The sequence below is a fragment of the Bufo bufo genome, chromosome 4, assembly GCF_905171765.1.
Source record: "Bufo bufo chromosome 4, aBufBuf1.1, whole genome shotgun sequence".
NCBI classification, from domain to species: domain Eukaryota; kingdom Metazoa; phylum Chordata; class Amphibia; order Anura; family Bufonidae; genus Bufo; species Bufo bufo.
Window position 1 is genome coordinate 31,679,736 of NC_053392.1, and position 13,292 is coordinate 31,693,027.

General features: G+C 45.0%; 1 protein-coding gene and 1 long non-coding RNA gene across 2 annotated transcripts in view; one reads left to right on the top strand and one right to left on the bottom strand.

The window, feature by feature from the left end:
- Positions 1-827: 827 nt before the first annotated feature.
- Positions 828-8,401, bottom strand: LOC120997111. The gene is made up of 3 exons (XR_005778091.1): positions 8,390-8,401; positions 6,885-6,891; positions 828-1,141 (listed from the first exon to the last, which is right to left on the bottom strand). It is a non-coding gene; the product is annotated as an uncharacterized LOC120997111 (long non-coding RNA).
- Positions 8,402-9,717: 1,316 nt separating this feature from the next.
- The window catches only part of LOC120998935, a 55,178-nt gene continuing 51,603 nt past the window's right edge, over positions 9,718-13,292 (top strand). Inside the window, exon 1 of the mRNA XM_040429811.1 lies at positions 9,718-9,792. Coding sequence (XP_040285745.1) covers positions 9,718-9,792 — 75 coding nt within the window. The remainder of the gene's footprint in view (positions 9,793-13,292) is intronic.

Genomic DNA, 13,292 nt, shown 5'->3' on the forward strand with positions numbered 1-13,292 from the left:
GTCACCTTTCCTCCTCTTTCCACAGATCCAACTCATCCGTTCTTGCCGGGAGACAAAGTTCTGGTGAAACAACTAGCTGCCCGCCACAAGACTGGTCCAATTTACCAAGGTCCATTTGAGGTTCTAAGAGTGGCTCGAACGGCTGTCCTTACTGACCAGAGTCCACAGTGGATACACGCCAGCCGGCTCAAAAAGACGCCAGAAGTAGTCCTTAAGAAATTCCCCGGACAAACATGAGTCTTCCGGACAAGATGCCTACAAAGGAAATGGCTTTGATCATACCCCCGAGCCTGCAAAGTAGATATGAGCGATGGCTAAAAGGCTATCCAAAACCACTTAGTCCAAAGGATCCAAAGACTATGCTGGACTTGTATGAGGAAGAATTTATGTTCAGGGAGTATACCAATGAACTAGAAACTGATGAATTAAAAGATCAGAACTTTCCTGAACCGTTTAGTAAGCAGATGATTCAGAGAATGAAACTGTCAGATGGTGGGAGACAATGGATAAACCCTTTCTTCTTCCGAAGGGTACTGACATGGGGTGACAGGAGCAGGGTTGTCAAGGAAAAACCCCCTAAAAGAGAACTCCCCAGGCCACCCCAGTCTCCTTGTTCTACAACATCTTTTCTTGAAGAAACAGAGGAAAAAGAAACTCATACTGTTGATATAGACACTGAAGCAAAAACAAGTCGCAGGATCGGGATTATTAAGTGTCCATTACCCCTGTTGAACTGTTTGGCAATTATATGTACCCTCGCAATTCTCTATAGTCTAGTAGTGACAACTGTGAAAGTAGTTATGACACACACACCGATACAAGTGAATGAAACCTTACATGAGAGAACAAAAAGATCTATATCTATATTTAATAGGCCCAATTACAAAAAAGAGAAAATCACCTGTTGTACTAAAAGAGGAAATAAATTGTCACAATCAATGTTAGATAGAGTTATAGGTTGGCATGAGCAGAAGAAAGAAGGGGTATGTAAACTAGACGCTATAATCCTAATTATCAGGGCGTCCCCAAAGAATAGCTCCCTATGTCTATCACCCAATCCAAGTGACAAAGCCACTAGGAGGAAAATACAGGAATTAAAGGGACAAGGAACTCAGAAGAGAAGTCTCCTCTCCGAGACAACCTTCAAAATAGATAACATAGACACACCATCTTTCCCAAAAGATAACGTAGAATCATTAAACTGGCCAGACCCAAGTAATGTGCCACATCATTTCCTGCTAATGCATGAATTTGGTAAACAACAGTCAGAGGGAAAAGGAAACTGTTGGGTTTGTTCACACATGCATTCAGGGGAGCACATTTATCCAATGCTAGCAAAACCTGTGCGCCTTCCTTCCCTGATCGACATAACAGATCTAGAGACAGTACAAATCACAACAACTAACAAACCATTCTTAATACAAGGGTATTCCGAGTCTCCAAACTTTTGTTTTTTAAATGGTCATTATTATTCTAGGGATGTGAAATATTTTGCTAATGCTAAATTCTGTGCAAATACAGACGTTAACTTCACACTATTGGACATAGAGAGCTATATTACAAATCAAACAGTAGACATAAAAGGGCTCATAACAGTCGCCATTGCCGATGCCGATGAAAGAATAGAAAGAATGTTTCAGTACAATCTTACAGAATGTCCATCCTATAAGCCCCAGGTCAATCAAGGCCCATTAACCTCTTGGTTGAAGCAAATAAACAAAACGGACATTAAGTATGGAAGTACTGACCCTATTAACATAGTTCAATGGATGTGTTTAATGGGGCTAAGAAGTGGGCAAAATACCTTCAGTGATATTCCAGCACCTCGTCTACCAAAGGGCTGGATAGTGTGTTGTGGGTTATGGTGCCATACTACAATCCCTTTTCCTAAAGATACTAGTTCAAAAGGTTGGTGCACTATGGTCCAACTCTTCCCATACATGAGTGCTCGATCAGGAAAAGAAGTACGGATGGGACCAGCCCATGGGGTGCTCATGTTCCATAACACACACAGGAAAAAGAGGGCACTGACGAGCACATGGGAAAAGTTTTACATGAGCATCTTAGGTCCAACAGGAACTGCAATGGCCCTAGTAAGAGTAGATGCCTTCCAGGAATTAGTCGAGAGATGGGTTAATATCACCACAAAAGACCTGGGGATGATAAATGAGGAAATGAGAAAAATAAGGATGGAACAGGAAGTGATTAGGCAAAGACAGGAGAGACTAATGATGGCAGTCACGGGACTGTGTGATCAAACAGAAAACAAACAAATCTGTTGCATTTATTTCTCTAACTTCACCAAAGAGACAAGGGACATTGAGGTACCAGATTACTATGAAATAATCAACAGTCATCAAGAGGAAAGGGAGAGATTACAAGGGGAATTACATAATATGCCTGGGTCATGGAACCCTTTTGACTTGATAGGAGATTTCACAGGAGGTATCTTTTCCGGAATTTTCAACTTTTTCAGGAAAGCAGGCATTGTTATTTTAATGACTTTGGTATTTCTACTCCTTATATATTGTCTAATAAAGTTCACAATATGGGGAATGGGAAAAACCTCTCAATTGATAAAGCGTAAGAAACCACCAGAAGATTCAGGTGAATATGTCACCCTTAAAAAGGGAAGTACCCTGAGAAAGATACCGAGAATTGGTGTGTGGTATAAGGAGTGATCACATGGAATGGGAATTCCATATGATCAAAGAGGGGATTGTAAGGAAATTATGTCTATATCCACACACGTTCACATATATATGTAATAATTCAGCCTTATATGCATGTATTAAATATGCAGAGTTCTTCTTTAAAGGAAATATTTTATACTCTTATGACAGCAAGGTCTAGTAACACAAGCTAAACAGGAAATAGAGGTCGGTAGCTTAAAACCGCATGGCTAGAAAGAGATATGCAGGCTTTAGCAAACAGATAGATTTTACATTGATACGGGTTATGTATATAAGCATTTTTGTATCTTGACGTTCACCTTTGGTTTAGATAAGTAAAGGACATTTTTTATCAGGTATATGTTGGTACAAAATAAACGAAGATAATTCCGCGAAATATCTGAACAAAGCTAAAGTCAACAAAGATTATGGTTAGATATCTTAATTCCAAGAATTATAAATGCATCACATATGTATCTTGTTTCTAGGAAATTATCATGACTTTTTTACTAAGGTTGTATAGAGGTGAGATTAATAAATTCGTTACCTGATTGGATTAAGTTTAGGGGAGGTATATGATAATCTTGTGGTTTGTATCTATAAATTGCCTGCTATATCAAAATAAAGGACAACCATTTTAAACCTATCAACGTGTATTGGTCTTTAGTGGTTGCCCGGCCGGAGGTTCACCCACAGACAAACCAGGGGCCCTTTCAATCACAGGTTATATTTCCCAATGTTTTGGCGTGTACCCTAATTAAAAAAAAAAAAAAAAATTTAAAACCAAAGAGTAGTGTAGGCTACCTCCACTGCCGCTTCCACCTACACCGCCACATCCAACGCCTCCTCAACCTCCTACTCCATATGGACCTCATCCTCCTAGATCAAGATTATTATTATTATTTTTTTTACGTATTTTATGTTATTTAAAGTAATTTCCCTATCCACATTTGTTTGCAGAGCACTTGCCATGCTCTTAACCACATTTTGATGCCATTTGCAGCCCTCTAGCCTTTTCCATGACATTTTTACAGCCATTTTAGTGCTCAAAAGTTCGGGTCCCCATTGACTCCAATGGGGTTCGGGCTCAAGTTCGGGTTCTGAACTCGAACTTTTTTGTGAAGTTCGGCCGAACCCGTCGAACCCGAACATCCAGGTGTCTGCTCAACTCTATTCAAAATCCACTGTGGTAATGTACAGAAGAAAAATTAGAAAAATGTTGTCTGTCCAAATATATATGTTTTAGATTGCTTTTTAATTTATTTAGTTCAGCTAAAAGTATGTCAGACAGAGAAGTACCAGGCCATGCACAGAGGAGTGGCAGAGGCCTAAATGTATCTGATGCAGGCAGCAGTTGCAGCAGAGTAAGGGGGTGTGGCATCAGGAGTAGCAGCGAGAGGCCTGAGCATCTGGTGTCCTCGAGCGGTCATGTCTTGACCAGCAACCCAGCGGTTATTGATTGGTTAACTCTGTTATCCACTTAATCCCAAGTGACATCAGACACCCCCAGCCAACAGTCGTGGGTTCTTCAGACACAACCATTAGTTGGCATGGCCCGGTAGCATGCCCTGTGCCCTCACCTGTCCTCAAACTGCCTCTGTCCTTTGCTGTTTCCTCACCCAGAAAAGTATTGTATGCTGTGGGCTCAGCTCCACTATACAGCGAGGACGAGCAACTAGAGGACAGTCAGCAGCTACTGCCCTGCTAAGATCTGGAGGAGACATCCGCTGCTTCCTCCGCTAGGCGGGCAAGTAGTGATGACGAGAGTAGCATGGGAGGTGGTGTTGCGAGCGGTCAGGCTCCTGACCCAGACACCGTTGAGGATGACAACAGTGACGTCCAGACACTACTCGATGATGATGAAGCCAATTGCATTTGGGAGCCGGGTGAGAAGGGGCTTCATCATCATCAGGAGAAGAGGGTGGCAGCTTGCCTGTGAGGCAGCGGCTGATCCAGCATGGTTGTAGCATGGTTTGGAGTCAGCAGGTTGGCAGCAGTGGGAAGTCTGGAGCCAAACGTGCCCAGGGTAGACCATCTTCTTCACAGCAGCCTACCTGCCCGGAAGGTAGTTGTGCAGGGGTTCACAGAGGCAGTAGCAGTCAATCAGTGTGGACTGTTAGGAGGAAAATCACCTACTCGGCGGGTTTATTGTCAAGCCGCCCGAGGAGGTTAACATGGCCATATGTAGAATATGTGGGCTGAAGCTGAAGCGTGGCCAGGGTGCCAATGTTGGCACCATGGCCCTGCGTCAAAATATTCAGAATCACCTTGAAGTGGTGCGGGAGAACCATTGCTCCAATGTGGTGGTCCAGCCTGCTGCAGCAACAACTGCATCACCCAGTTGCACGCACCCGGTTTCAGAAAATCAGTGCTCAACCACCTCAGCTGAAGGAAGCTGTCTGTCATTCCCATCTTCTGTTGGTCCAGATGCTCCTGCTCCTCCTCCTCGTCAGTCATTCCGGCAGCAATCGATCACCGAAGCGATTGCCAAGAGACAGCAGTGTGCATGCACTCATCCAACGGCGCAGAAGCTGAATGTGCTCCTGTATAAGTTGCTGATGCTACAGCCCCTCTCTTTCCAAGTGGTGGACTCTGCATCTTTCAGAAAACTGTTGGCTTCTGCGAAGCCGAGGTGGAGAGTCCCAAGCCATCATTTCTTTGCGAAAAAGGCAGTACCAGCCCTGCACAAATATGTAGAACAGAAGGTGGGCCATTCCTTGAGCCTGTCTGTGTCTGCAAATGTGCACGGCAGCGCCAACGTGTGGAGCTGTAACTACGGTCAGGGACAATACATGTCCATTACGGCCCACTCGGTGAATGTGGTTCCTGCACAGCCACACCAGCAACTTGACCTCCACGCTTCAGCCTCCACGCTGTCAAGCTGTTGGTCCTGCGACAATGTCCACCTCTGCCTCCTCATCCTCCACCATGTCGTCAGCCTCCACTGCAGGAGCAAGTCACAGTGCCCTACCAGCAAACCACATGTGCAGGGCACGGTGGTGTCACGCTGTTCTGCACCTGGTTTGCCTTTGCGAAAGGAGTCACCCAGGGGAGGACATGCTCCATGTGATTAATCAAGAAATCGAATCCTGGCTTTCTCTGAGACAACTCAAAATCGGAACCATAGTGACCGACAACATGAAGAACATGATGTCGGAGCTGCGTCAAGGAAAGCTGAGGCATTCGCCCTGCATGGCACACGTGTTCAATCTGGTTGTCAAGTGGTTCATGAAGTCTTCCACCCATCTGCAAGACATCCTAAAAATGGCCAGGAAACTTTGCATGCACTTCTGCCACTCCTACACTGCAAAGCACACCATCCTTGGGCTGCAGCGGCAGAACGGCATCCACCAACATAGGTTCATATGTGACGTTTCCAACGGTTGGAATTTCACCCTGCATATGTTGGACCGACTATACGAACAGAGAAAGGCCATCAACTATTTCTTGATGATCCAAGCGGATAGAAGTACTCCCCTGTGTAAATACGATATCAGCCAGTAGCAGCTCATGCGTGACACCTGCCGCTTGCTCAGGCCTTTTGAGGATGCCATGTTATTTGTCAGTGATGAACGGGATGAACAACGTCATTCCACTGCTTCATGTACTAGAACAGATGGTGGTAACAATGGCTGGTCAGGGGACAGGAGACGTAAAGCCTAGATCACACGTCCACTTGAGCCCTGTGGGGGCTGAACTGGAAGAGGGGGAGGAGGGGGAGGAGGACATTAGAGCACAGGCAATGTGTAGTGAGTGGGATGACTTCTGGCTCTCCACCTTGTTTGACCCTTGCTACCGGTCCAAAATGGGGGCCTTTTTTAAACCTACTGAGAGGGAGGACAAACTAACCTACTGCAGAGACATCCTTTTTAGTCAGTTGGCCGCTGCCTATCTGCGCCATCGTCCATCCTCTTGCAGGTCTGACTGGGGGGGGCACTCTGCGCTCACGTTACACTGCCATGGCTGCTGGGGAGGGGTGGGGTGGCAGAAGCAGTACCAGCTCCATAAGCAGCATCAGTCGCTAATGAATAGTTTTCTTCACCCGCACAGTGAAGAAACTAATCACCAGCAGCAGCAGGTAGACCTTGAGCAGGACCTGAACCAGCAGGTGGTGGCATACTTGGACTCTGCCTCTCTGTTTTCTTCTCATGCTGCTCCAACCTCCACACTCTGTCATTGTGCCACTCTGAGGCCTCCTGATGCTGCCGACACCTTCAGACTCTGTCATTGTGCCGCTCTGTGGTCTCCTCATACTGTTGCCACTTCCACACTATGTCACCTTGCCACTCTGTGGTCTCCTCATGCTGCTGCCACCTCCACACTATGTCACCTTGCCACTCTGTGGTTTCCTCATGCTGTTGCCACCTTCACACTATGTCACCTTACCACTCTGTTTTTTCCTCATGCTGCTGCCTACTACACACTATGTCACCTTGCCTCTCTGTTTTCTTCTCATGCTGCTCCAACCTTCACACTCTGTCATTGTGCCACTCTGCCTCCTGATGCTGCCTCCACCTCCAGACCCTGTCATTGTGCCACTCTGTGGTCTCCTCATGCTGCTGCCACCTCCACACTATGTTACCTTGCCACTCTGCTTTCTTTTCATGCTGCTGCCACCTCCACACTCTGTCACCTTGCCACTCTGTGGTCTCCTCATACTGCTGCCACCTCCACACTATGTCACCTTGCCACTCTGTGGTCTTCTCATGCTGCTGCCACCTCCACACTTTGTCACCTTACCACTCTGTTTTTTGCTCATGCTGCAGCCAACTCTACACTATGTCACCTACCACTCTGTGGTCTCCTCATCCTGCTGCTGCCACCTCCACACTATGTCACCTTACCACTCAGTTTTTTTTTTTTACTCATGCTGCTGCCACCTCTACACTATGTCACCTTGTCACTCTGTGGCCTCCTGATGCTGCTGCCACCTTCACACTGTCATTGTACCGCTCTGTGGCCTCCTACGGATGCTGCTGCTGCCGCCACATCCACACTCTGTCATTGTGCCACTCTGTGGCCTCATTATGCTGTTGCTACTACCTCCACACTGTAATTGTGCAACTCTGTGGCCTCCTCATGCTGCTTCCACCTCACCACTATGTCATAGGGCCACTCTGTGAACTTCTCATGCTGTTCCCACCCTCCCCACTACATGACTGGGCCACTATTTTGCATTTCGGCCTGGCTGACATCATCATTTATTTGACCCTTTTTCTGATCTGTCAGAAGGAAGAAAAAGTGAGATGCACAACGGATTCTGACTGTGTAGCAGCTGTAAGGCCTGCATGGTCCCATAAGAATTGGCTTGTGATTTGTTAGCCAAAAGCAGGAGTGGGTAAAAAACCCAGAAGACATGCAAATATTCAATTTACGTGTCATCTCTGTTTTGGATCCACTCCTGTTTTCTTTGGCACTAGAAATACTGATGGATTAATGACTAAATGCTGACCGAGTGAAGGCGGATGCTCAACAGACAGGATCAGTTTTTTGGGGGTTATTGTTCTGATGGATCAGAGGAAGGGCAAAATAATCAGTGACATCAACACAAACTTTTTCCCCAAAAATCGGCAAAGCGGTCTAATCGAAGTTTTTAAAAATTCACTCGTCTCTATTGTTAATGCGTTCATAAGCTTAAAAGGTGGTGGAAAGTGGTCAGAGTGTCATAAAGCGATTTGCAAGCCAATTGGAACATATTTGATTTGTGTAGAATCAACGAAAATCTAATAAAAAATAAATAAATTGTCCCCATTGATCATGCAACAGTATAGACAGTGGCAATCAAAGACATCTAAAATGACAATAAAAGAAGAATTAAGCTAATCATTGGAAATCTTACGCAGTTCTTGTAACAGAAGCCCTCTGTTTGTCTGTTGGAATATTGTGGCTTTTGGGGTACTTTTTAATGCGTATTAAAAAAAATTGGGTTTTACTGTCTGGAGATGATTGGGTTACCTACAGTGTCTAACCTGATTATCTCCCAGTCAGGGGAGAGACATTGTGTGTCCAGTATGGGAGTCTTTATACACAATGTGGTTTTACTATCTGGAGATGATTGGGTTACCTACAGTGTCTAACCTGATTATCTCCCAGTCAGGGGAGAGACATTGTGTGTCCAGTATGGGAGTCTTTATACACAATGTGGTTTTACTGTCTGGAGATGATTGGGTTACCTACAGTGTCTAACCTGATTATCTCCCAGGCAGAGGGGAGACATTGTGTGGGACTGTCCCGGATTGCGTGATTATTTCCATTAGTCTGTGTGTTTGTCACAGAGTTCTCCATCAGGTCCATGTGGGAGGTCCCCTTCCATGGAGACTGGTATATAAGCCCAAGGGTGGTACCAATAAATGTTTTTCTTCTTACCCTCAACTCGCAGCCTCGTCTCGTGTTGTAGGGAACAGTTATATCACTACTAGCTCTTGTAAGAGCTGCACAGCTACTGGGAATCACCACTCGGCTTGGAAGTCTCTGAGACAGCTCTACAGCGCCACCCTGACCAGGGGAGAAGGATGTCGCCAACGGTTGATACCGTTACATGTCCTATATGTCAATTGTCTTTTGGTGCAGACAATTGACATGACACAGAGAAGCTTTCTGAGAGAGGTAGTGAAAACCGCAGCAATATGCACATAATATGCACCCAATGGTGTCTGTATATAATAAGATTGTTCTGTTTTTGGAATCGTATTCCCAGAAATTATCTTTAATAAATCATGAGAACCATCCCATGGTGGTGATTTTTCTTAGGAAATATTTTTGAACTTAGAATTTCCTGAGAATTTTTCTATTTACAGAATTACTCCTTTAGTTTGTTTTGAAATTAGAGATTAATCAGTAACTGAAACCACACCCCAGTCATAGAGATATAAGTAAGACTGGCTAAACCAGAGCATTTTTCTTAAGAAATATTTTAGAACTTAGAATTTCCTGAGAATTGTTCTACAGAATTACTCCATTATTTTGTTTTGAAATGAGAGACTAAACAGTAACTGAAACCACACCCCAGTCATAGAGATATAAGTAAGCCTGGCAAAACCAGAGCATGACTGAACCTCTGAGCCTGGACACAGAAAGCACTGAAGAGCCTTTGACAACCTCCAGAAGCACGACATCGCAGGTAAAAAAAAAGATGGAATGACCTCATGATATATATATATATACACACACACACACAGTATATATAGCTTTAACATAGGACTACATGTCTGTTATCTATGGTTTTACATAGGACTGCAGGTCTGTACTTAGAGTTAACAGGGTGTTATCCGTGTCATGCTGCAGATTCTCTCCATCATGGTCCAAACCTCAAACCAAAGAGACATTACAGTCCCACCATATATGTGATAGCTCCAATGACACACATACACTTCCAACAAGTATCTCAGTAAGAGCTAATTATTTTGTTAATCATGAGTGGTGTCTTGTTGCGGTACCCAAGACCAGGGGATACTACAATTGTATATAGTTATGTATATATTATGTATTGTTTTGTTGTTAACTGGTCGTTAGCTCCAGTTAAGGATATGGCTCACAAAAGTTGGCAAGGAACAGGGCTAACCATCCTGTTCCTCCCATCTTGTTAGGAGTGGACCAGTCCTGATTCCTTGCTAGGAGGGAAAGTTCCTGTTGAGTTACACAGTGGAGAGGAAGCACATGCCTGGAAGGATTCTCCAAAGAGAATTATAGCTAAAGACAGGCTCAAGTAAAACCTTGAGAAGACCAACAGTAGAGTGAACAGCTACAACCATCACTAAAGACACTGCTGTGAGGTGAGGGACTACGGCTAAGACATCCATCACTCAGAATACTACTAGGTTAGTACAACATAAGTGCTAAACTGTAACGATAAAGCCTGCCTTCAAATCCTTATTGGTACCAGAGAATTGCACTTGAAATCAGCTGCTATTGAATGTACCTGAAGTTCTATGTTGCACTTAGTAAAAGAGACTTTTATACATTTAATTCTAGCTTCATTCTTTAATATTGTATTCCCACTGCACTGATGCCCAGAGATTAATGACCTGAGGTAGTATACCATGACACAACACTTCATCTGGGCCACTACCATTCAATGTCAAAGGTATACAAAGTTTTGAAGCTGTTTTCTTGAATCAGGCAACCTCTAGATACAGTTTTGGGAACTTTTATAACAGAGGCTGTCATCTCTTTAGCATATGGCAATTTTTCCCCGAAGCAGATATATAGGTTGGGATAGGAGAGCACGAGATTAAATCCTGCAGTAGCGACCTACCAGTAAGGCCTCATGCACACAGCCGTTGTTTTAGTCCGCATCCAAGCCGCCATTTTGGCGGCTCGGACGCGGACCCATTCACTTCAATGGGGCCGTAAAAGATGCGGACAGCACTCCGTGTGCTGTCCGCATCCGTTGCTCCGTTCCGTGGCCCCGCTAAAAAAATCTAACATGTCCTATTCTTGTCCGTGCTTTGCGGACAAGAATAGGCATTTATATTAAAGGCTGTCCGTGCCGTTCCGCAAATTGCGGAGGCCTAAGGGATATTATTTTATGGGTCATATTTTTTGTAGTAAAAGGTCCTCGAGCATTCATGTAGAATGGCCATATTCACGTTCCTTAAAGGGGTTGTCTCACTTCATCCATTTGTCCATCACATTATACATTGCAATACACCCTGCAATGCTTACATACTATGGAAATCCGACATTCCTTATCATTCGACTGTTAACGAATCACATTTTTTCCTAAAATGGCTGCTGCATGTGTGAGGACATGGAGCAAGGAACTCTGGGAACGAGGTATTACCCATAATGCCATGCATGCAGCCAATCAGCCCTGTGATGTCACAGCCCTATAAATAGCCACAGCCATTTTGGATTCTGCCATTATCTAGTGTACTTAGTGGAGGGAGAGACATCTGCAGACGCTAGGGAAAATGCTAGGAATGACTTCTTTGTGCTTAAAACGGATTTATAAGTTCAGGGAAAGATTAGTCTAGGTGTAGGGAAAGGATAGGGAGGAATTATTACACAGTATTGAAGAAGAACAGGGTTCAGTAGGGGAGTTTACAGCCTGGGTAATAGGAACAATCCTATTACACCTTGCTGCACTGACTGCGGATCCAAATTGCCATCTTATAGCTCTGTAATTCCAGGTAGCCGTTCCTGTTATTGGGGTCATATTAGCCCTTGTAAAGTGCAGTTATATATATATATATATATGTTTATATATATGTTCTAAAGCCTTTTTTTGTCGTGTATTAGTGGCAACAAAAAAGTATTATTTGCCGTTCAGTGGTGCAGTTATATGTTTTAAAGCTTTTTGTTGCGTGTATACAGTAAGTGGGGAAAAATAGGGCCTATTTGCTGTTCAGCGGTGCAGTTATATGTTCTAAAGCCCTTTTTGGCGTGTATTAGTGGCAAAAAAATATATATTTGCTGTTCAGCGGTGCAGTTATATTTTCCAAAGCCTTTTGTTGCGTGTATTAGTGGGGAAAAAAAGGGCTTATTAGCTGTTGTGTGGTGAAGTGAGAAAATTACAGACTTTTTTTGGGGTGTTTTAATTTCCTTTTTATTTATTTTTTGATCTAACAGTATGTCATACAGTGCCAGGCCCTGCATATGGGAGTGGCAGAGGCTTAAATGTTTCTGGAGCAGGTACAGGTCTCAGCAGAGTAAGGGGCCGTGGTAGCACGGGTCACTTTGAGAGGCCTGAGCTCCCAGTCATCTAGCGGTCGTGTCTTGACCAGCACCCAGCGGTTCTTGAATAGTTGACTCGGTCATCCACTTCGTCAGAAGTGACATCAGACACCCCCAGCCAAGAGTCGATGGGTTCATCAGACACAACCCTTAGTTGGCATGGCCCGGGAGCAGGCACTGTGCCCTCACCTGTCCTCAACCTGCCTCTGTCCTTTTCTGTTCCCTCAGCCAGAGAAGTGTTATATGCTGTGGGCTCAGCCCCACTATACAGCGAGGACGAGCTACTAGAGTACAGTCAGCAGCTACTGGCCAGCCAAGATGTGGAGGAGATATCCGCCACTTCCTCTGCTAGGCGGGCAAGTAGTAATGATGAGAGTGGCATGGGAGCTGATGTTGCGAACGGTCAGGCTCCTGACCCAGAGACCGTTGAGGAGGACATCAGAGATGTGCAGACAATACTCAATGATGATGATGAAGCTGATCACACTTGGGAGCCGGGTAACGAAGGGGCTCCATTATCATTGGGAGAAGAGGGTGGCAGCTTGCCCGTGAGGCAGTGGCGGAGCTAGCAAGTCGCTAGCGTGGCGGGGGCGAGTCAGCAGGGTGGCAGCAGTGGAAGGTCGGGAGCCAAACGTGCCCTGTGTATAACACCCGCTTTTCAAAAGCTAACCTGACCGGAAAGTAGTGGTGCAGGGATTTATGGAAGCAGCGTTCGTAGCAGTCAGTGCGGAGTGTTGGGGGTAAAATCACCTACTTGGCGGTGTGGCAGTTTTTTGTTAAGCAGCCGGAAGAGGTGAACATTGCCATTTGTAGAATCTGTGGGCAGAAGGTGAAGCGTGGCTAGGGTGCCAATGTTGGCACCACAGCCCTGCATCAACATATGCAGCTTCACCAAAAAGTGGCCTGGGAGAACTGTGGCTCCGATGTGGTGGTCCAGCCTGCCGC